At 42.4% G+C, this 22,806-nt stretch overlaps 1 protein-coding gene and 1 long non-coding RNA gene across 3 annotated transcripts in view; one reads left to right on the top strand and one right to left on the bottom strand.

The window, feature by feature from the left end:
- LOC129542543 (uncharacterized) overlaps window positions 1-17,037 on the bottom strand; it is a 69,694-nt gene extending 52,657 nt beyond the window's left edge. The window contains exon 1 of the long non-coding RNA XR_008683083.2: window positions 16,903-17,037. This is a non-coding gene — a long non-coding RNA (uncharacterized LOC129542543). The remainder of the gene's footprint in view (window positions 1-16,902) is intronic.
- Window positions 17,038-17,124: 87 nt separating this feature from the next.
- PITPNB (phosphatidylinositol transfer protein beta) overlaps window positions 17,125-22,806 on the top strand; it is a 63,022-nt gene continuing 57,340 nt past the window's right edge. For both annotated transcript variants that reach the window (XM_055404414.2, XM_055404415.2), the window contains exons 1-2: window positions 17,125-17,239; window positions 22,775-22,805. In XM_055404414.2, the coding sequence (XP_055260389.1) occupies window positions 17,220-17,239; window positions 22,775-22,805 (51 nt within the window). In that variant the 5' untranslated portion in view covers window positions 17,125-17,219. The remainder of the gene's footprint in view (window positions 17,240-22,774; window position 22,806) is intronic.

Genomic DNA, 22,806 nt, shown 5'->3' with positions numbered 1-22,806 from the left:
CCTCTCCAAATTGACTAACCAATCCAATCCCAGGAGGTTTGTGTTCATAAGAACTGGCAAACTCTTTTTAAAATCTATTCAGAAATTGATGGCCAAAATAGTTTTGGAAAAGATAGAAGGTTGATATTAAGATTTACAACAAAATTATAATAATTAAAGCTGTTACTGGATAACATATAGATGAGATGAACAACTGAATATGCAACTGTATAACGAAATGAATGTCAACCCTTACCTCATACTACAGATGAAATGTACTTAAAGGGACAGAAGACCAGAGCTTGCAAGAAAAAAATGTAAGAGAAAAATCTAGGCAACTTTGGAACAGGAGAAGATTTAAGACAGGACTCTAAAAGCATGAGCTCTAAGGCTTAATAAACTGATACACTGAATTTATTTTATTTTTAATTTTAAACTTTTTATTTTTTATTGGGGGTACAGCTGATTAACAAAGTTGTGATAGCTTTAAGTCTACAGCAAAGGGACTCAGCCGTACATATACATGTATCCATTCTCTCCCAAACTCCCCTCCCATTCAGGCTGCCACATAACAGTGAGCAGAGTTCTACGTGCTGTACAGTAGGTCCTTGTTGGTTATGCATTTTAAATACAGTAGTATCTACACGTCCATCCCCAAATACCTAACTATCCCTCCCCCACCAGCAACCATAAGTTCATTCTCTAAGTCTGTGAGTATCTTTCTGTTTTGTAAGTTCATTTATATCTTTTTTTTTTTTTTGGTTCCACATAAGGCGTGTCATTTAAAACTTAAAATTTTGTTCCTTAAGATCCCACCATTTAGTAAACAATGTATTAAATAAATTAAATGTATCAAAGAACCCACAGCAGTTCAATTGCTCAGTCGTGTCTGACTCTTTGCGACCCCAAGGACTGCAGCATGCCAGGCTTCTCTGTCCATTATCAACTCCCAGAATTTACCCAAACTCATGTCCATCGCATCAGTGATGCCATCCTACCATCTCATCCTCTGCTGTCTCCTTCTCCTCCTGCCTTCAATCTTTTCCAGCATCAGGGTCTTTTCCAGTGAGTCAGTTCTTCACATCAGGTAACCAAAGTACTGGAGTTTCAGCTTCAGCATCAGTCCTTCCATTGAATATTCAGAACTGATTTCCCTTAGAATTGACTGGTTTGACCTCCATGCAGTCCAAGGGACTCTCAAGAGTCTTCTCCAACACCACAGTTCAAAAGTATCAATTCTTTGGTGCTCAGCTTTCTTTACAGTCCAACTCTCACATCCATACATGACTGCTGGAAAAACCATCAGTTCAGTTCAGTTCAGTCGCTCAGTCACATCCGACTCTTTGTGACCCCATGAATCACAGCACGCCAGGCCTCCCTGTCCATCACCAACTTCCGGAGTTCACTCAAACTCATGTCCATCGAGTCGGTGACGCCATCCAGCCATCTCATTCTCTGTCGTCCCCGTCTCCTCCCACCCTCAATCCCTCCCAGCATCAGACTCTTTTCCAGTGAGTCAACTCGTCGCCTGAGGTGGCCAAAGTATTGCAGTTACAGCTTTAACATCAGTCCTTCCAATGAACACCCAGGACTGATCTCCTTTAGAATGGACTGGTTGGATCTCCTTGCAGTCCAAGGGACTCTCGAGAGTCTTCTCCAGCACCACAGTTCAAAAGCATCAATTCTTCGGCGATCAGCTTTCTTCACAGTCCAACTCTCACATCCATACATGACCACAGGAAAAACCACAGCCTTGACTAGACGGACCTTTGTTGGCAAAGTAATGTCTCTGCTTTTTAATATGCTATCTAGGTTGGTCATAACTTTCCTTCCAAGGAGTAAGCGTCTTTTAATTTCCTGGCTGCAATCAGCATCTGCAGTGATTTTGGAGCCCCCAAAAATAAAGTCTGACACTGTTTCCACTGTTTCCCCATCTATTTGCCATGAAGTGATGGGACCAGATGCCACGGGAAAAACCATAGCCTTGACTAAACAGACCTTACCAAAGTAATGGCTCTGAGTTTTAATATGCTGTCTAGGCTGGTCAGAGCTTCTCTTCCAAGGAGCAAGAGTCTTAATTTCATGGCTGCAGTCACCATCTGCAGTGATTTTGGAGCCCAAGAAAGTAAAGTCTGTCACTGTTTCCACTGTTTCCCCATCTATTTGCCATGAAGTGATGGGACCGGATGCCACGATTTTAGTTTTTTGAATGTTGAGTTTTAAGTCAGCTTCTTCACTCTCCTCTTTCACTTTTATCAAAAGACTCTTTAGTTCCTCTTCACTCTCTGCCATAAGGGTGGTGTCATCTGCACATCTGAGGTTATTGGTATTTTTCCCGGTAGTCTTGATTTCAGCTTGTGCTTCATGCAGCCCAGCATTTCGCATGATGTACTCTGAATATAAGTTAAATAAGCAGAACCTATATATGAAATATATATAGAAAAAGTATATATTCTGTGTATATTTTTATATATAAGTATATATTATTTATAAATTTAAATATAAAATATACATATTATATATATCATATACAGAAAATAAACCAAAGAACCCATTTACAGAATATATGTTTAAAAAATACCTTACAACTCAAGACAAAAATAATCCAATATGTTTAAAAAAAGGGCAAAATAATAGATTAAAACTTGAACACAAGATCTGAGAAACTTTAAAACTCACAGAGCAAAACATAGGTAGTAAGCTCCTTGACACGAGTCTTGGCAATAACTTTTTGAGTTTGACACCAAAAGCACAGGTGTCAAGAGCAAAAATAAATAACGGAGGCCACATCAAACTTAAAGTCTTCTGCACAGCAAAGAAAATCATGAAATTGAAAAGGCAATCTACTGAGTGGGAGAAATATTTCTAAATCATATATCTGATAAGGGGTTAATATTCAAAATATATGAACTCATATAACTCAACAGCAAAAAAAAAAAAAAAGCAACCCAGTTAAAAAATGGGCAAAAGATCTAAATAGATATTTTTCCAAAGAAGATATACAGATGGCCAACAGACCATGAAAAGGTGCTCAATATCATCAGTCGTCAGGGAAATGAAAATCAAAAGCACAATGAGAGATCAACTCACACCTGTCAGAACGGCTGTCATCAAAAAGACAAGAAATAACGAGTGTTGGCAAGGATGTGAAGAAAGGATATTCTTGTGCACTGTTGATGGGAATATAAACTAGGGTAGCCACTGTGGAAAAAAGTACGCAAGTTCCTCAAAATGTTAAAAATAAAACTACCATATCATCTAGCCATTCCACTTCTGGCTATTTATCTGAAGAAAGTGAAAACACTCAGTTGAAAAGATATATTCACCCCCTGTTCACTGCAGCACTGTTTAGACTAAGAGTCAAGACATGGGTGAATGGATAAAGAAAATGCCACATATATATTTAAAATTTAAAATGGAATATTATTCAGCCATGAAAATGAAGGAACCTAGCCATGTGTGACAATATGCATGGACCCTAAGGGCATTATACTAAGTAAAATAAGTCAGACAGAGAAAGCCAAATACTGTATAATATCACTTATATGTGGAATCTTAAACAAACCAAGCTCATAAATACAGAGAACCAGCTGCGTGATCACCAGAAGCACGGGTTGGAGGGCTGGCATAGAGTTGCACAAAATGGGTGAAGGGGATCAAAAGGTACAAACTTCCAGTTATAAAACAAATAAGTCATGGGGATATAATTTACAGTGTGGTGACTATAGTTAATAATACTGGACTGCATATTTGGAGGGCTTCCCTGGTAGCTCAGACGGTAAAGCATCTGCCTGCAATGAGGGAGACCTGGGTTCAATCCCCGGGTCGGGAAGATCCCCTGGAGAAGGAAATGGCAACCCACTCCAGTACTCTTGCCTGGAAAATTCCATTGTTGGAGGAGCCTGGTAAGCTACAGTCCATGGGATCACAAAGAATTGGACATGACTGAGCAACTTCATTGGCATATTTGGAAGCTGCTAAGTTGGACTGTGAAGAAAGCTGATCGCCGAAGAATTGATGCTTTTAAACTGTGGTACTGGGGAAGACTCTTGAGAGTCCCTTGGACTGCAAGGAGATCCAACCAGTCCATTCTAAAGGAGATCAATCCTGGGTGTTCATTGGAAGGACTCATGCTAAAGCTGAAACTGCAATACTTTGGCCACCTCAGGCGACGAGTTGACTCACTGGGAAAGAGTCTGATGCTGGGAGGGATTGGGGGTGGGAGGAGACGGGGACGACAGAGAATGAGATGGCTGGATGGCATCACCGACTCGATGGACATGAGTTTGAGTGAACTCCGGGAGTTGGTGATGGACAGGGAGGCCTGGCGTGCTGTGATTCATGGGGTCGCAAAGAGTCGGACACGACTGAGCGACTGAACTGAACTGAAGAGAGTAAATCTTAAAAGTCCTCGTCACAAGAAAAAAAATTCTTAATTATAGTGATGGATGTTAACTAGCCATATTGCGGTGATCATTCTGCAATATATACATATATCAAGTCATTATTTTACACCTGAAGTTAATATGTTACATGTCAACTATACATCAAAAACTGGGTAAAAGATTTGAACAGATATTTAACAAATATATGACTGGCCAACAAGCACATTAGTCATCAGTGAAATTCAACTTAAAGCCACAAGTAGATAACAGATACAATTAAAAAAAATTGAGCACAACAAAGATGATGAGTTTATGGAGCAATCAGAGCAATTATGTATTTCTGGTGGGAGCATGAAAGGACATAACCACTTCTGAAAACTATTAGGCAGTTTCCTACAGCAAGAAATTTCACATCTAAGTATATACACAATAGAAATAAGTATAATGTTACTAAAAGACTGGTGTCATTATTCGTAACAGTCAACAACTGGAAACAACTCAAATGACTAGTATCAGTAAAATGGCTAATGTACATTCCTATAATGGAATGTTCTATGAGAACGACCAAATTGTTACAGAAGAATTTCAAAAAGCTGAGGAAAAGCAGCCAGACACACCAGAAAGCCTAATATTCCTTTTATATACAAGTTCAAAATAAGAAAAAAACCAACCTATCATGATAAAAGGTGAAATAATAATTAGATGATAAATACTGGAATGGGTTACAAGGGGAGACCTCTCTGGTTCTATATATATTTTTGGTGTTCATTTATATTTTTGGGTGTAGACATGTGTTTTTATTACTGAAAATCCACCAAGCAATATATTTATGATTTTTTGCACTTTTCTGAATGCATGCTATATTTTAATAAAAATTTATCTTAAAAAGCTAGAGAGGAAAGGCATATCACCTACAAAGGACCAGGAATTAGATGACTAATTTCTTTACTGCAAAAACGGGAGCTAGAAGACAGGGATAATACTATTCTAAATATATCAAGAAAAAACATATCTCAGCCTAGAATTCTATAACAGAGCATTTTTTTAATGAATAAAGACAAAATATAGACATTTTTAGACCAAGAAAACATCACTTACCACTAATAAACCTTTATTCAGGTAAATTTTAGAAGACAAATTCCAGGCAAAAATAAAATTAGCTAAGATGGAAGGGCTCCAATGTGAAGGGGAAAGATAAGCAGATATATTGATAAAAATGTGGGCAACTCTAAATAAAATATTGATTGTACAACACTGGTACAAAAATGTTTGATAAGAGAAAAACTGAATGGGACCAACACAAAATTCAGTATATTTTCAGTATATTCAAATTAAAATTTCAAGTTCAAACATGTTCTAAGTTGGACTATTCTAAGCTCCTTGTGTTATTCATGAGGAAAGTAAAAACACTGCTTACTTTTAAACCTTACATGTATGTTATAAAAGCTAAAATAATAATTGAGAGACTAGACAAAGGCATATAAATTCCCCAAAAAATAGATGAACAAAATGGAGAAAAGTAGCAAAACTGAGTAAGAAAATCCCTTCAACCCAAAAGGTGACAAGAAGGTATAAAAGGGATACAAACAGTAAGATGAACCTAAAACTGTAAAAATATATTCACAATGAATGAAATGGACAATTACATTATATCAGAACTATAAAAAATCAGAATAAATGTTAAAGAAACATATAGCTGTTAACAAGAGTTACACTTATATACAAAGTAAAGTTGACAGTCAGGTGATGGGAAAGTAAACAGTAACACTTGTAGGAGAAATTATATGTCTGCAATTTGCTTTAAAATATTCCCCCCCAAAGAAATAAACTGGGGAGTGAGAATAAATGAGACAAGAATGCCAAACTGATAATTGTTGAAGACAGATGATGGACATATCGGAAGTTATTACACACTTCCAACTCTGCATGTGATAAAATTGCTTTCAAAATAACAAACAAGTTTGAAAAGACAGATATCCTGGGCAAGTACTACCAAAAAGTGACTTGGTTTAGCTAAATGAATATCAGGTAAAAGCAGTGCTAGAAAGACATTCAGTTCAGTTCAGTTGCTCAGTCGTGTCCGACTCTTTGTGACCCCATGAATCACAGCACGCCAGGCCTCCCTGTCCATCACCAACTTCCGGAGTTCACTCAAACTCATGTCCATCGAGTTGGTGATGCCATCCAGTCATCTCATTCTCTGTCGTCCCCGTCTCCTCCCACCCCCAATCCCTCCCAGCATCAGACTCTTTTCCAGTGAGTCAACTCGTCGCCTGAGGTGGCCAAAGTATTGCAGTTTCAGCTTTAGCATGAGTCCTTCCAATGAACACCTAGGATTGATCTCCTTTAGAATGGACTGGTTGGAGCAGGTTTTAGAAAAGGCAGAGGCACCAGAGATCAAATTGCCAACATCCGCTGGATCATGGAGAAAGAAAGAGAGTTCCAGAAAAACATCTATTTCTGCTTCATTGACTATGCCAAAGCCTTTGACTGTGTGGATCACAATAAACTGTGGAACATTCTGAAAGAGATGGGAATCCCAGACCACCTGACCTGCCTCTTGAGAAACCTGTATGCAGGTCAGGAAGTAACAGTTAGAACTGGACATGGAACAACAGACTGGTTCCAAATAGGAAAAGGAGTATGTCAAGGTTGTATATTGTCACCCTGCTTATTTAAACTTATATGCAGAGTACATCATGAGGAACGCTGGGCTGGAAGAAGGACAGGCTGGAATCAAGATTGCCGGGAGAAAGACATTACACATAATAAATCAATTCACCTGAAAGAAAAAAAATAAACTTCTCAAGCTACTGTTTTAAGTATCATTTGCCCCTCTTTGTAAAGTATTATCTGAACCTCAAGATACTACCGGTCATCTTGTTAAGCCACAATCTGCTATAAAGTATGAAATGGGAAAAAATAAAACATCTACTTCAACAATAACAAACATTTCTTTCAATAAATGATGCTAAATTATTTATTATCCACGTAGGGGGAAAAATTGGATCACAACACCTTACACAAAAGTTATGCCCAGGTAGATTAAAGACACAAATGTGAAATTTAAAAATTTTAGAGTGTCTTTATCACCTCTAGGATTTTCATAGTTCAGTTTAGTCATTCAGTCATGTCTGACTCTTTGCAAGCCCAAGTACTGAAGCACACCAGGCTTCCCTGTCCATCACCAACTCCTGGAGCTTGCTCAAACTCATGTCGGTCGAGCCGGTGATGCCATCCAGCCAACTCTTCCTCTGTTCTCCGCTTCTCCTTCTGCCTTCAATCCTTCCCAGCATCAGAGTCTTTTCCAATGAGTCAGCTCTTCGCATCAGGTGGCCAGAGTATTAGAGTTTCAGCTTCAGCATCAGTCCCTCCAATGAACACCCAGGACTGATCTCCTTTAGGATGGACTGGTTTGATCTCCTTGCAGTCCAAGGGACTCTCAAGAGTCTTCTCCAACACCACAACTCAAAAGCATCAATTCTTTGGCACTGAGATGTCTTTACAGTCCAACTCTTACATCCATACAGGATTTTCATAAGTAGAGACCAAAAGTCAATGCCGGGCTTCCAAGGACAGGCTGACTCCCTTGTTAGGGGTTAACACTCCTGGTGACTTGAAGTTGAAACCAATGCTCACTGAACATTTCAAAAATCCTAGGACTGTTAAAAATTAACTAAATTAGCTAAATTTAAAATTAGCTAAATCAACTCTGCCTGTGCTCTACTAATGGAGCAACAACACCTGGACGACAGTACATCTGTTTACAATATGGTTTACTGAGACCTACTGCTCAAAAAAAAAAAAAAGATTCCTTTCAAAGTACTGCTGCTCATTGACAATGAAGCTAGTCCCCAAGAGCTCTGAAGATGTACAACAAGATTAATGTTGCCTTCATGCCTACTAATATAACATCCACTCTACAGGCCATGGAACAAGGAATCAATTTTCAAGTATTACTATTTAAGAAATACATTCAAGTCTACACCTGCCTTAAGATTCACCATTCTAGATGCCACTAAGAATATTTGTGATTCAGGCAAAGAGGTCAAAACATCAATATTAACAGGGGCTTGGAAGAAGCTGATTCCAGACTTCATGGATGATTTTTGAGGGGTTTAAGACTTCCACTGGAGGAAGTTACTGCAAAGGTGGCAGAAACAGTAAGAGAACTAGAAGTGGAGCCTGAAGATGTGATTGGATTGCTGCAATCTCATGACAAAACTCTGAGGAGGAATTTCTTCTTATGGATGAACAATGAAAGTAGTTTTTTGAGATAGAATCAACACCTTGTAGAGATGTGGTGAAGATTACTGAAGAGACAACAAAAGATTTAGAGCAGTACATAACTTTAAGAGCAGGGTTTGAGAAGATGACTCCAATTTTGAAAGACGTTCTCCTGTGGGCAAAATGCTACCAAACAGCATCGCACGCTACTGAGAAATCATCTGTGAAAGGAAGAGTCTACTGATGTGTCAAACTTCATTGCTGTCTTAGGGTGCCACAAGCCACCCTAGCCTTTAGTACCACCACCCTGATCGGTCAACAGTCATCAACATTGAGGCAAGATCCTCCACCAGCAAAAAGATTAAAACTTGAGACTTCCCTGGTGGTTCACTGGTTAAGAATCCATCCTGCAATACAGGGGGCTGGTCAGGGGACTAAGATTCCACAGGCCATGGGGCAACTAAGCCTGCTCGCTGCAACCAACGATCCCACATGTTGCAAGGAAGACATGACCCAGCCAAAAAAAACTCAATGAAGGCTCAGAAGATAGCTAGCATTTTTTAGCAATAAAGTATTTTTTAACTAAGGTATGTACATGTTTTTAGACATAATGTTATTGTACACTTAATAGACTATAATATAGTACATAACTTTTAAATAGTTAAACCAAAAAAAGTCATGACAATTTATTTTTTTTATTGGAGACAAATTACCTTACATTAATATATTGGTTGATTTTGCCATACATTGACACAAATCTGCCCTGGGTGTACATGTGTTTCCCCTCTTGAACCCCCCCCTCCCACCTCCCTCTTCCCCATATCCTCCCTCCAGGTCATCCTCGTGCACCAGCCCCAAGCATCCTGTATCATGCGTCGAACCTGGACTGGTGATTCATTTCACATATGGTAATATACATGCTATAATGCCATTTTCACAAATCATCCCACCTTCACCCTCTCCCATAGAGTCCCAAAGACTGTTCTATACACCTATGTCTCTTTTGCTATCTCGTATACAGAGTTAAGGTTACCATCTTTCTAAATTCCATATATATGCGTTAGTATGCTGTATTGATGTTTTTCTTTCAGGCTGACTTCACTCTGTATAATAGGCTCCAGACAATTTATTTTGACATTCACTTTATACTGTGGTGGTTGGGAACCAAACCTGCATTATCTCAAGGGTATGCCTGTATTCTCAACAGCCAAAAGGTGAAAGCAACCCACAAGTCCATCAACAGATGAATGAATAACGAAAATGTAGCATACACATATCATTCCAAGGAAATTCTGACACAGGCTACAATATGCTAAGTGAAATAAGAAGCCAGTTACAAAAAGACAAATACTGAATGATTCCACTTGTATGATATTTACAGTAGTCAAAATCATATGGACAGAAAGTAGAATGGTGCTTGCCAGGGGCTGGGGAGAAGGGGAGTGGAGAGTTACTGTGTAATAGGCAGAGAGTTTTAGTTTTACAAAATAAGAAGAGCTATGAAAATGGACTCAAAACATTATGAAATTAAAAATGGTTAAGATGATAAATTATGTACATTTCACAATAAAAAAAAGGAAAAGGCCTTATAATAAAGGAAATTTAAAAAAGGAAAAGGATCAGACCTAAATATAAAAAGGTAAAACTTTAAAACTTCTAGAAGAAAACACAAAATAAGATCTCTGTGACTTTGAGGTAGGTAGAGATTTCTTAGGTAGGACACAAAAAGCACAAAACATTAAAGAAAAATATCAGACTTCCTTGGAATTTAAAATTTCTGCTTGAAATATACCATCAAGAAAATGAAAAGCCAAGCTGCCACAAGTATTCACAACAAATACCTTTGAGAAAGAACTTGTATCTAGCATAAAGAACTGTTATGACTCAATAATAAAAAGAAAATCAATTTTAAAATGGGTAAAATATTTAAACAGTCACTTCACAAAAGATATACAAACGACTGATAAGTACAAGAAAAAGTACTCAACATCATTAGTCTTCAGAGGAATGCAAATTAAACTGCAATGAGACACCACAATATATCCACTAGAATGGCTAACAGGTGCTGAAAGGGCTGTGAAATAACTGAACTCTCATACAGTTTGTCCCAGAGTTAAATGTCCACTTCCTGTATGATTCAAGGGAAATTTTCCCAAGAGAAAATATTCATTGGAGCTTTATTTATAATGGCCAAACCCTGGGAAGAATTCAAATGTTCACCAAGCAAATGGTAAACAAAATCTGATATATCCATACAAAGGAATATCATTCAGCAATGAAAAGAACTGAACTACATGCAACATTAACGCACCTCAGAAACACTGAGTGTAAAAAGCCAGAAACAAATAAGGCTATAGCACAGTCATCCCTCAGTATCCATGGGGAACTGGTTCCAGGACCAGCTATGCATAACAAAATCCGAGGACGCTCAAATCCTACAGATGGTCCTTCATATCTGAAGTTCCACATCTGTGTATTCAACCAAGGATTGTGCAGTACTGCATTTACTACTGAAAGAAATGTTTCTAAATGGACCCGAAGATTAAACATGTGTTGTTCAAGGGTCAACTGTATATCAATGGTATGAAAACTCTAGAAACACTTAGCACCTGGCATATAATATAAATCTCAAAAATGTTACTATGACAAAGTTTTCTTAAAGACAAATAACTCTGCACACGAATCACTATAAACCAGTGGCTCTCAACCAGGGGCAATTCTACACCGCAGGGGACACTGGGCAATGTTTGGATTGTCATGACTGGAGGTGTGCTACTGGCCTCTAATGGATAGAGGTCAGGGATGTTGTGGAACATTCTACAATGCACAGAACAGTCACCACAACAAAACTAACAGGAAAATGAGCAAACAATAAGAACATGGCCAGTCAACATTAAAAGATCCCCTTCCTGTAGAAAAATGCAAAGTGACCAAGATAGCATTGTAAAACCAAAAAATGGTAAAAAATGAAAAACTCTGACAATACCAAATGCTGGTGCAACGGAGAACAGAAATTTATACTACTATTATAAACTGCAGGTGAAAAGGTACATTACAACCATATATCACTACATACATGAATTTTGTTGTTGTTCAGTTGATAAGCTGTGTCTGACTCTCGTGTGACCCCATGGGCTGTAGCCCACCAGGCTTCTCTGTCCATGGGATTCTCCAAGCAAGAATACTGGAGTGGGTTGCCATTTCCTCCTTCCTTCAGGGGATCTTCCTGACCCAGGGATTGAACCTGAATCTCCTGCACTGCAGGTGGATTCTTTGCTTATGAGCCACCAGGAATGTACATACATATATATGCATTCCTATTCATGCATTAGGATGACTAGTGATTAATGACAGTAGTTACCCTAGGGATGGAGGGAGTGGGGAGGAACTTATATCTTAATTTGAATTACGGACTTCCCTGGTGGTCCAGGGGTTAAGAAATCTGCCTGCCAATGCAAGGAACACCAGTTACATCTTACATCCCTGGTCCGGGAAGATCGCACGTCAAGGGGCTACTAAGCCCGTACACCACAAGTGCTGAGTCCATGAGCCTGTGCTCCATAACAGGAGAAGACACCACAATGAGAAGCCCGCACACAGCAAGTAAGAGCAGCCCCCAGTCGCTGCAACAAAAGAAAGCCCCGGTGCAGCAAGGAAGACGCAGTACAGCCAAAAAAAAAGTTCTAGAAAAGAGGTTCTTACCTTAAAAAAAAAAAAAATTACTGTTCTGCTCTCTGAAATCTGTAGGTTTTAAAATGATTCCTGGGCCTTCCCTGGTGGCTCAGGGGTGAAGAATTCGCCCACCAATGCAGGAGACATGGGTTTGATCCCTGGTCCGAAAAGATCGCACACACTGTGGAGCAACTAAACCCGTGTGCCACAACTACTGAGCCTGTGCTCCAACAGCAATTAGAGAAGCCACTGCAACAAGGAGCCTGCGCACTGCAGCCAGAGAGGAGCTCCCACTCACAGCCACCAGAGAAAGCCCATGCACACCAACGAAGACCCTGCACAACCAAAAAATTAAAATTAAATGATTCCCATTCACTGAAACCCTAATACGTATCAGGTAATGTGTAAGATACACTTCGTATCTGATATTCCTCCCAACAAATCTAGGTTGTAGATATCAGAAGCTCCTTTAAAATAGATGAATAAACTGCATCTGAAATTAAATGATTTACTCAAGATATCAATTTAGTCAGCTAGTGGCAGAGTCAGGGTTCAGGCCAAGGGCTTTCCACTGCAAGGCCCAATCCTGTCTCTCCCACAGCAGTACAATGTTACGACCTACGTGCTAATGTTTGACAATATTAAAGCGTTCTTGCAAACAATTCTTTTCGTAAAAATATTTCAACCAAGATAATTCTAGAATGGGGAGATGATAAAGAGGATGGCAAAATGCAGGGTGAGAAAAGCAAATAAAAGCTATAGACGGCACCCCTAAAAAATCTACATAGACATGAAATATATACAGTCTCAGCGGTTCACAAATTTCCTGGAAGCAATCACTAAAAAGTCTCTGGAATCCAGGTTAAAAACTTCTCTTCAGGGGCAAAAACAGGCCATATTCACTTATAATATTTGAAGGACCATCCAAATTTCTTTGACCCGAGTTTTACTTTATTAACTAGTGCATAAATGGTCCAAACATTGCTATAATCAGAAACTGTTTGGTTTGCCTCAGTAAAATCTACCACCATTCTAACTATAACGAGCTCTTTGTTCCAGAACATATACAAGAGAAATAATGAGGCTGGTGGTTACAGGAGGCTTCCAGAATTAAATTCAGACATCCTGTGTGTAAACGTTACCTTTGTTGAAGGATGAAAGTTAGAACAAAGATCAACAGACATTAGACTTAAAGAAAGAGGACCTTTTATAGAACCAGAAATAATTATGAATAAGTTACATCCTGCTGTAGGTTCATATCTGCAAAAATGTACCAGATGCAACATCTTTAGATTTACAACGAGAAAATGCCACACAGCCCATTAGCTTATTTTTACCCCGTGTAACAGCCTTTTTATATTTCCTTCTTTCTCACTTTAGGCGATGGTTCGTCTTTCCTGCTCTCTAGGCAACCTACTCCAGTGTTCTTGCCTGGAGAACCCCAGGGACGGCAGAGCCTGGTCGGCTGCCGTCTACGGGGTCGCACAGAGTCGGACACGACTGAAGCGACTTAGCAGCAGCAGCAGTCTTCTTCAATATTCCCTCATTTTGCCATTTTTATCTCTTAAGCAGATATAATGTACAGATATTTAGTTACACAGATTTCATGTTTCCTATCAAACTAGTTAATTTTGGATTAGCATGTTTTGTTTCCCTCAATATATACATCTAAACTGGTTGATTTATCTTGTGGTTTTCAGTTGAGTGTTTTACTATGAATCTTTCATTGTGGAAAGAGACAAGTGTCAATACTGTATACTAGTTCAGAGCTATGCTTCACCCAGCACACAGTCTTTTATTTTACAACCATACGGTGTGGGGGAGGCACAGAAATCAAGGGAGGTACTCTCAGAAGGCAACAGTTGAGCCTAATGTTACAAACAGCCCAGCCTGTGGGGATGAGGGAGGAGTCCCAATTAGAGGAAAACAGACTATGACGCTGAAATTCACTAAGAGTAGTTAGTTGCAAAATGCTTTGAAAACCAGATGAACCTTTTGACCAATCCAATATTATCTCCTTGGACCTTAAAATGCATCTCCTAGTGCTCTTGTTCAGCACTACAGTATTCAAATGGTAGACGGTCTATTCTCACCCTTAAGTATCACCTATAACTGAGAACAATGATTTGTCTTAAATATTGCCTACATGCCTCAACTTTTCATTTTTATTTAGAAAAAAGTCAGTGTACTGGAAAGAGATTTTGAAGTTTTTAAAACCTAGATTTGAAACTTGGCTCTGTAAACAAGCTAAGTGAGTGACTTCTGCCCAAGTCACTTAACTTGGCTCGCGGAACACTTTTTATTCCTTTTAAAAGCGTGAGAAAACACCTATCTCCTAATGTTGTTCTAAGGGTGAAATGAGACAAACATTTCCATTACCTAACACAGGAGGGTGCAGTCCACAGGGTCGCTAAGAGTCGGACATGACTGAGCGACTTCACTTTGACTTTTTACTTTCACGCAATGGAGAAGGAAATGGCAACCCACTCCAGTATTCTTGCCTGGAGAATCCCAGGGAAGGGGGAGCCTAGTGGGCTGCCGTCTATGGGGTCGCACAGAGCCGAACACGACAGAAGCGACTTAGCAGCAGCAGCAACACAGTACTTGGCATATAACAGAAGCCTGATCAGTAGAAGTGACTGCCACATTCTAAGCTCCCCCAAAATAAGAGCATGTGTTTCCCTGAATCCTCATCATCACAATAACTAAACAAGACTGAGCGACTTCACTTTCACTTTTCACTTTCACACGTTGGAGAAGGAAATGGCAACCCACTCCAGTGTTCTTGCCTGGAGAATCCCAGGGATGGCGGAGCCTGGTGGGCTGCTGTCTATGGGGTCGCAGAGTCGGACATGACTGAAGCGACTTAGCAGCAGCAGCACCACAGTGTTTCACAAATCACAGAAAGCCAGGCAATCCCAGGAACTACCATAGGGGGCAGTTTCCAACTTTAGACAAATATTTCACTACTATTACTTTTCTTGGAGACAGTCCTAACTTCACTGGGTGTATTTTATACAGGTTTATATATAAGTGCTTTATTACTCTTTTAATATTCTGTTAATAACCTTTCGACAGCTTCCAACAGTTCTTAGAATACAAAGCAAACTCTTCACGATCTATTTAGTCCTAGCTTCTTTCCCCTCTCCTAATTATTTAAGGCGTTCTAGCCACACCTAGCCTCCACCTGCTCCTCAACTACTACCCCTAAGGGAATTTCAGCCTCAGGGTCTATTTTCCTCTAAATAGAACAGGATGCCTCTGGCAGCTTCACAGTTCAATTCAGTCACTCAGTCGCCTCAACTCTTTGCGACCTCATGGACAGCAGCACACCAGGCCACCAACTCCTGGAATTTACCCAAACTCACATCTATTGTCCGTGAGCCATCCAACCATCTCATCCTCTGTCATCCCCTTCTCCTCCTGCCTTCAATCTCTCCCAGCATCAGGGTCTTTTCCAATGAGTCAGTTCTTTGAGTCAGGTAGCCAAAGTATTGGCGTTTCGGGTTCAACATCAGTCCTTCCAATGAATATTGAGGACTGGTTTTCTTTAGGATGGACAGGTTGGATCTCCTTGCTGGCCAAGGAACTCTCAAAAGTCTTCTCCAACACCACATTAAAAAGCATCAATTCTTCGGTGCTCAGCTTTCTTTATAGTCCAACTCTCACATCCATACATGACCACTGGAAAAACCACAGCCTTGACCAGACGGACCTTTGTTGGCAAAGTAATATCTCTGCTTTTTAATATGCTGACTAGGTTGGTCATAACTTTTCTTCCAAGGAGTAAGCGTCTTTTCCTTTCATGGCTGCAGTCACCATCTGCAGTGATTTTGGAGCGCAAAAAAATAAAGTCTGGGCTATTTATCACAACTGGGGCCTCCTGAGAGCCCTTCTTCCCTCGATTAATGTGCCTCCCCCACCAGTCTGTGTTATCTTATTCCTGGACTAGTACTTTGCTGCTGCTGCTGCTGCTAAGTCGCTTCAGTCGTGTCCGACTCTGTGCGACCCCATAGACGGCAGCCCACCAGGCTCCCCCGTCCCTGGGATTCTCCAGGCAAGAACACTGGAGTGGGTCACGACGCCCAATTCTCTTACTTCTTTCAAAGGACAGGGATAGTGTCTGTTTTGCTGGTTGCACCCAGGGCTTATACCCGTGCTTGGCACTGAGCACGCGAGTGTCCCAGCTACAACTCCTCCTTCGGCCACCTCCTGGCTCCCGGCTGGAGCCAGGGTAGTGTTGGGGCTCCATCGGGACCCGCGAGCGTCTCCTCACAACCGGCCCCCTTCCCGGGTCCTAAGGACGCGCCCTCCCTTCTACCCCGGGGAGCTGGGCCGGACGGTGGGACGCCCCCGCGGTCGGGCCACAGCCACGGCCGGAATTCTGACCCAGGGGTAGGGGATGTGGACTGTGGGAACTCGTGCGGCCACAGCTGTCCGCAGCGCGCATCTGGGTCTGTGGAACCGGCGCGCAAACCTCCCGCCGGACCAACCCTTCTCGGACCCGTCTCGAGTCTTTAACGCGGACTTCGCAACGGAGGCGTCCGTCAGGAAGGCGGCCACCTCTCACCAGCGGTGGGAGAAAGTTTAGCTCTTCTCGCCAGAAAACGACTTCAGGGAACCGACTCGAAAAACTCACCAGAGAGCGCAGGCTGCACTGACCTCCCCTCCCTCAGCAGAACCTGACGGGAACGCGAGCCGCCGCCAGGACACCCGCGAGCGCGCGCCGAGCCCGCGCAGCCGCAGAGGACACTTCGCGCGCCCAGGGCGGGGCGCGGGACTCGAGCGGGGCCAGCCCCTCGCGCGCGCTGACGCGACGGGTCGCGGCGGAAGGGTGCGGACGCGCAGGCGCCGCGGCGGCCGGGACGGCAGGGGGCGGGGCCGCGCAGGCGCTTTGGGAGGCGGCGGCGGCGGCAGAGGCAGCGGCGGCGGCAGCTGTGAAGGGGTTCCGGAAAGATGGTGCTGATTAAAGAATTGTGAGTGGGGCCGGTGGGCGTGAGCGAGGTTCCGGGGCGGCAATGGTGGGGAGTCCACTGACTGAGAAGTGGCGGAATATTCCTAAGAAGGAGCCACCCGCGGGGCCGGCCGCTCCCTGCGCGCGCCCCCTCCCGCCGGCACGCGCCCCCGGCCCGCCTGAGGCCCCTCCGCGGTGCGCTGCCCGCGTCCCCCGCCGGCTCCCGCGCTGTTGCCGTGGTAACAGTGCCGCCCTGGGGTGGAGGAGGCAGGGTCCCGGCCCGAGCGCGTGGCTCCGGCGGGCGCGGCCGGGAGTTTCCGCTGGGACCCGCCTTCTCCCCAACCCCCGTCTGAGACTGGGCCCACCCGCAGCCGAAGCCCGAGGGTGCGGGGGAGACGCGGTGGGTCTGTGATTTGTCTTCCCCGGGGTGGAGCTTGCCCGTAACCCGCGGGAGGTGGGCTTGCCAGCCAAAGGCTGCCCTGGTGGTTGGGGCTCGAGGTGGGACGTAGGCGCCCCGAAGTAACCTGTCTTCGCTGGGAAGCGAAGCTCTCCCCATCCCGAGAGAGCCATCTCTCTCTTTGCTCTTGAGTCTCAGTTTCCACATCTTGAAGATGGGATGACACTCTGGGCTCCGTGGACTTCCCCCGGATTTAGGCTAGGCGTTAACGTGTGGTCGGTCGTATGGAAGGGTTCCCAGGTGCGTCAGACCGGCGAAGTGGTTTTGTTGAAAAGTTATGGCATTTCCTACCGGCAAGGACTGTGACTGATCGCAGGAAATCTGGTTGGCAGCGAGTGTTCCGCTGTCACAGCTGGTTCACGTTGTCAGCCACCGTTTGGGCAACTGGGGATTTCTAGTGTGGCCCATTCTTGGGTGTTTCAAATGCTCTTTTCATTGTAAACTCTTGAAATTTTGGGCTTAATTTAGCTAACTCCAGAAAGCTTATTTTTAGTGTTCAGATTTATTTTTGAAAGTCACTTCTGTCCCTTTTCTGCTTAAAAATCTTCCAGGCCCCCTTATCTCACTGAGAGTAAAAGCCAACGCCTTTAGGATAGATACCCTGGGAGGTTTTAACCACTATTTTGTTCTCTGATTTCAGTTACAGCCCTTCCCTTGCCCTTTCCAAGCTCACAAGGTTTCTTGCTGTTCCTTCACTACTCCAGGAAAAGAAACTCGGTGCAGGGCCTTTCTGTTTGCTCTTCCCTCTGGGTGAAGAGCTCTACCCTCATTTTACTGATTCACACCTTTTCAGGTCTTTGGTTAAATATCATCTTCTTGGAAGATCCACTTGGAACCTGCACGGTTTGGTGTTTACTTTTCTGGCTTCATTGTTCTTCATAGAGCTATCACCATCTAACTTGCTTCTCTGTTACTGGATGTAGTCTCTTACTGTACCTAAACTCCATGAATTTGTCTATTTTGCTCACTCTCGTATTCCCAATTCTTGAAGTCTCTGGCACATAGTAAACGTTCAATAAATATTTGTTGAAGAAATGAATGAAACATTCTAATTTTAGTCAGTGACAGCGATCCTGAGAAGAGACAAGTTTTCAGTTAAAATTTTATTGAATTTATAAAAATTCTCTTCCATTTCATTTGTATAATGTAGCATGAAAGTGTTAGCTCATTTATTACTCTGAAATTTTTGTAGTGTCTGTAGTTGGCAGGTGTTAAGACTTCTGGAGGAAATAAGAGAAAATTGACCTAGCCCAAGTCATACAGCAAGTAAGTTGCGGAACTAATTTTGGGTTGCAGATCTAGTAATTTTTCTTTTATTAGAGTTACTTCCTCTTTTCTATAATGTGAATTGTATTCAGTAGATCCCTTTGACAGTTACATCGGTAGTGTCAGGCTAAATCATGGAAAGCAATTCTCCTTGGGAATTTGCACATTATGCTTTTTGTGAATCATTACTTTCTTTATAAAAATTTTAATGTACCAAGATAACCAGTGTTGAAATATGCTCAAGGCATAGTGCTTTTTTCTGAAGGAATTCTCAGTTACATTTCTTGATGTCCACTCCTCACCTGTGTCTCCCCTAGATTTTATTTCCCTCCTAAAGACTTTTCTTTTGGCTGCCCCGTGTGGCTTGTGGGATCTTAGTTTCCTAACCAGGAATTGAACCTGGGCCCTTGGCAGTGAACGCTCAGGGTCCTTACCACAGGGCTGCCAGGGAATTCCCATTTTTCTCCTAGACTTTTTGAGGTCAGAGGCTGTTTCTTATTCAAGTATTCCTGGTATCCAGCATAGCATCTAGTCTAGCTCACTGTAAGAACTCAGTGTTGTCTAATGAAAAAAATGATTCTTCCTACTCACCTGTCAGTTTTCTAAAATTGTTCTTGGTCATGAGCAATGAATAGGTAGGTCATCCCTATGTTAGGATGTTGGTAAACTGTAATATACTTTGGCAAATGTTTGTTGTCTTTAAAAATGCCAGCTATTTTTGACATGAATTAAAAGGTTAGAATTAACTTTTTCAGGATGAGGAGTTACCTTCAAGTTGTTATTTAAGCAGTAGGTGAAATTGCCATTAGCATAAAATCCTGGTTTTAAAGAACTAGTGGGTTGTGTGATTTGGAAAAATTATTTTCATAACAGTTTTCAGAGAAGTTTGAAAATTTTCAAAGTGCTGTAAAAGTTGAATATTGCTTTTAGAATAATAATGCAAAATTAAAGCCTGTCTGTTTCTTACCTTTTACTTCTTCTTAAATCTTGAAGAAGTTCCTTGACTCGTTATTCATTCAGAATGTCATAATCAGTCACTTTCATTTTGGAAGTAAGTTTTCCCTACTAGTAAAATTATTCAGCAGTGATTCTTGGTTTTGTGAAACTTCAGGGAAGTCTTACTGTTTCCTGTCTACTCCTTCCTTTGACTTCCTCTGCAGCCCAGCGTGTGTGTGTGTGTGTGTGTGTGTGTGTGTGTGAAGTCTTACTGTTTCCTGTCTACTCCTTCCTTTGACTTCCTCTGCAGCCCAGCGTGTGTGTGTGTGTGTGTGTGTGTGTGTGTGTGAAGTCTTACTGTTTCCTGTCTACTCCTTCCTTTGACTTCCTCTGCAGCCCAGTGTGTGTGTGTGTGTGAAGTCTTACTGTTTCCTGTCTACTCCTTCCTTTGACTTCCTCTGCAGCCCAGCGTGTGTGTGTGTGTGTGTGTGTGTGTGTGTGTGAAGTCTTACTGTTTCCTGTCTACTCCTTCCTTTGACTTCCTCTGCAGCCCAGCGTGTGTGTGTGTGTGAAGTCTTACTGTTTCCTGTCTACTCCTTCCTTTGACTTCCTCTGCAGCCCAGCGTGTGTGTGTGTGTGTGAAGTCTTACTGTTTCCTGTCTGCTCCTTCCTTTGACTTCCTCTGCAGCCCAGCGTGTGTGTGTGTGTGTGTGTGTGAAGTCTTACTGTTTCCTGTGATTCTTGGTTTTGTGAAACTTCAGGGAAGTCTTACTGTTTCCTGTCTGCTCCTTCCTTTGACTTCCTCTGCAGCCCAGCGTGTGTGTGTGTGTGTGTGATGGATCCATGGACTGAGTGTGAGTCATGGACTGTAGTCTCCAGGCTCCTCAGAGTTCTCGTGTGTGTGTATGTGTGTGTCAGTGTGAGTCATGGATCCATGGATAGCCCTCCAGGCTCCTCAGTACCCAGAGCATCCTCCTTTGGGTCTTCGTTAATCCTTGCCCTGCCTCCCAAAAGATGGCTTTTTACCCCATCCTCCTGCTTTTCATTGTCTTTAAGCTCCTAAGAGGACGTGTTAGCTGTAGCTATGTTGCTTACTTTTTGGAACAGCCTTCCAGAATTCTTTGTTGTTGAATAAATGTAATAGATTTCATGCCATTGTATTCCAGACCCTGAAAGAATGCTCCCAACCTGTATCTTTGTCTGAATCCCCCAAAATAGGCTCCCAGCCTGCATCATAGCCTCCCCCTGCCCAGTGCACCTCTCCACCCCAGTTTTATTTTCTGTTACTGAGATGGTGGGCACGTTAGTGTGTGCCCCGAGGAGACAGCTTAAAGTAATGATTCGGTGTTGGAAGGATTTTGTACAACAGGTTTATTCTTGATGAGAAGAAATTAGCAACCATTTGTGACTTCATTGTCTTTAGACGATCATTATCAGAATGACAGTGATGAGTGACCCCCAGCAGTCAAGGAGGAGTGGGGAATATCAGGAGATACGTTGTAGAGACTGAGGTGATGTGAGCACTCAAGCGTCAGTGTTTGAGGAAGACTAAGGATGCTAAAGCTGAAACTCCAATACTCTGGCCACCTCATGCGACGAGTTGACTCACTGGAAAAGAGTCTGATGCTGGGAGGGATTGGGGGCGGGAGAAGACGGGGACGACAGAGAATGAGATGGCTGGATGGCATCACCGACTCTGTGGACATGAGTTTGAGTGTACTCCGGGAGTTGGTGATGGACAGGGAGGCCTGGCGTGCTGTGAGTCATGGGGTCGCGGAGAGTCGGACACGACTGAGCGACTGAACTGAACTGAACTGAAGGAGAGAGCAGCAGATAAAAAGTGCCGCTGAAGAGAAGTTGGAGTGAAGAAAGCTATTGGGAATTTCCTGTAAAATGAAAATTGAGGTGAACCCTCTGGTAATTTTTTCCTCTCCTTAAAGTAGAGTTAAAATAAGATTTTAAGTCGTGTTGCTATGGTAGTTAGATGGTAGGAGGGAAGAGTCCTAAGAATGACCACGTTGCGGGGGCAGCATGGGTGGGGTGGGGTAGGGAGTTGCCCTCTTGGACCATGAGACATTTGATATTTGGGGATGGCCTTGGTTTTCAGAGCTTCTTGTGGAACTAAGTATGAGGGTATTTCCCTAAAAAATCTGGAGATAAAATGCAGTATCTTGATATAAAATAATTCGTCACAGAATTCTTTTTTGGAATTCCTCTTTAGGAGCATTATGTCTCCTAGTCCTCTTCTGTGTGCGGGAACAGACTCTTGGACGAGGTCAAACACAGCAACCTCATGTTGAATCTGCACTGAAAGGGGTTGCATTCACCAGGTTCAAAGTATTTTCCACGGTGAAGTTTTTTCTCACTAGGTCTGTAGGACGTTTTATGTTTTCAGTAAGACTGAGCAGTAATTGTGTAGTCGGGAGCAGTTTTTGGAGGCATTCATTCATGAGATTCAAGACATGAATTCTGTGAGAAGGCACCATAAAAACAACATGCATAGTGTATAGATGGAGAATGAAACCGTACTAACAATTTCTTGAGGGCAGCCGGACCAGACAGTCTACAAATGATACATTGTGTCCCCTGCAATTTTCAGTGATGAGTTTCCTCTTGTTCCTTTACTCCTCAAGTATCTCTACAACTGTGTTTTTGGGGTCCTAGTATAAGGAGGATGCTACATGCAAGTGATTGTTGAGAGTCAGCAATGGGTAGTTTTATTTCCCCAGTTTAAAAACTCTTATTTAGATCTGTAGTCATTGCGAGGACCCTCTTCCATAAATGACATCTTGTACTATGCTGTCATTGGATTTAAAGCAAAAGGTCGTTTAATCGCGGAGATTAGTTTCAAAGCCAACCACTTCGTGTATAACGTTTGTTATCCTTTTGTCTTTTTAGCCGTGTGGTTCTACCATGTTCGGTTCAGGAGG

Source organism: Moschus berezovskii, chromosome 19 (genome assembly GCF_049115385.1).
Source record: "Moschus berezovskii isolate FMDL1 chromosome 19, NW_MosBer_1.0, whole genome shotgun sequence".
NCBI classification, from domain to species: Eukaryota; Metazoa; Chordata; class Mammalia; order Artiodactyla; family Moschidae; genus Moschus; species Moschus berezovskii.
This window is presented reverse-complemented; position numbering and strand designations above follow the sequence as displayed.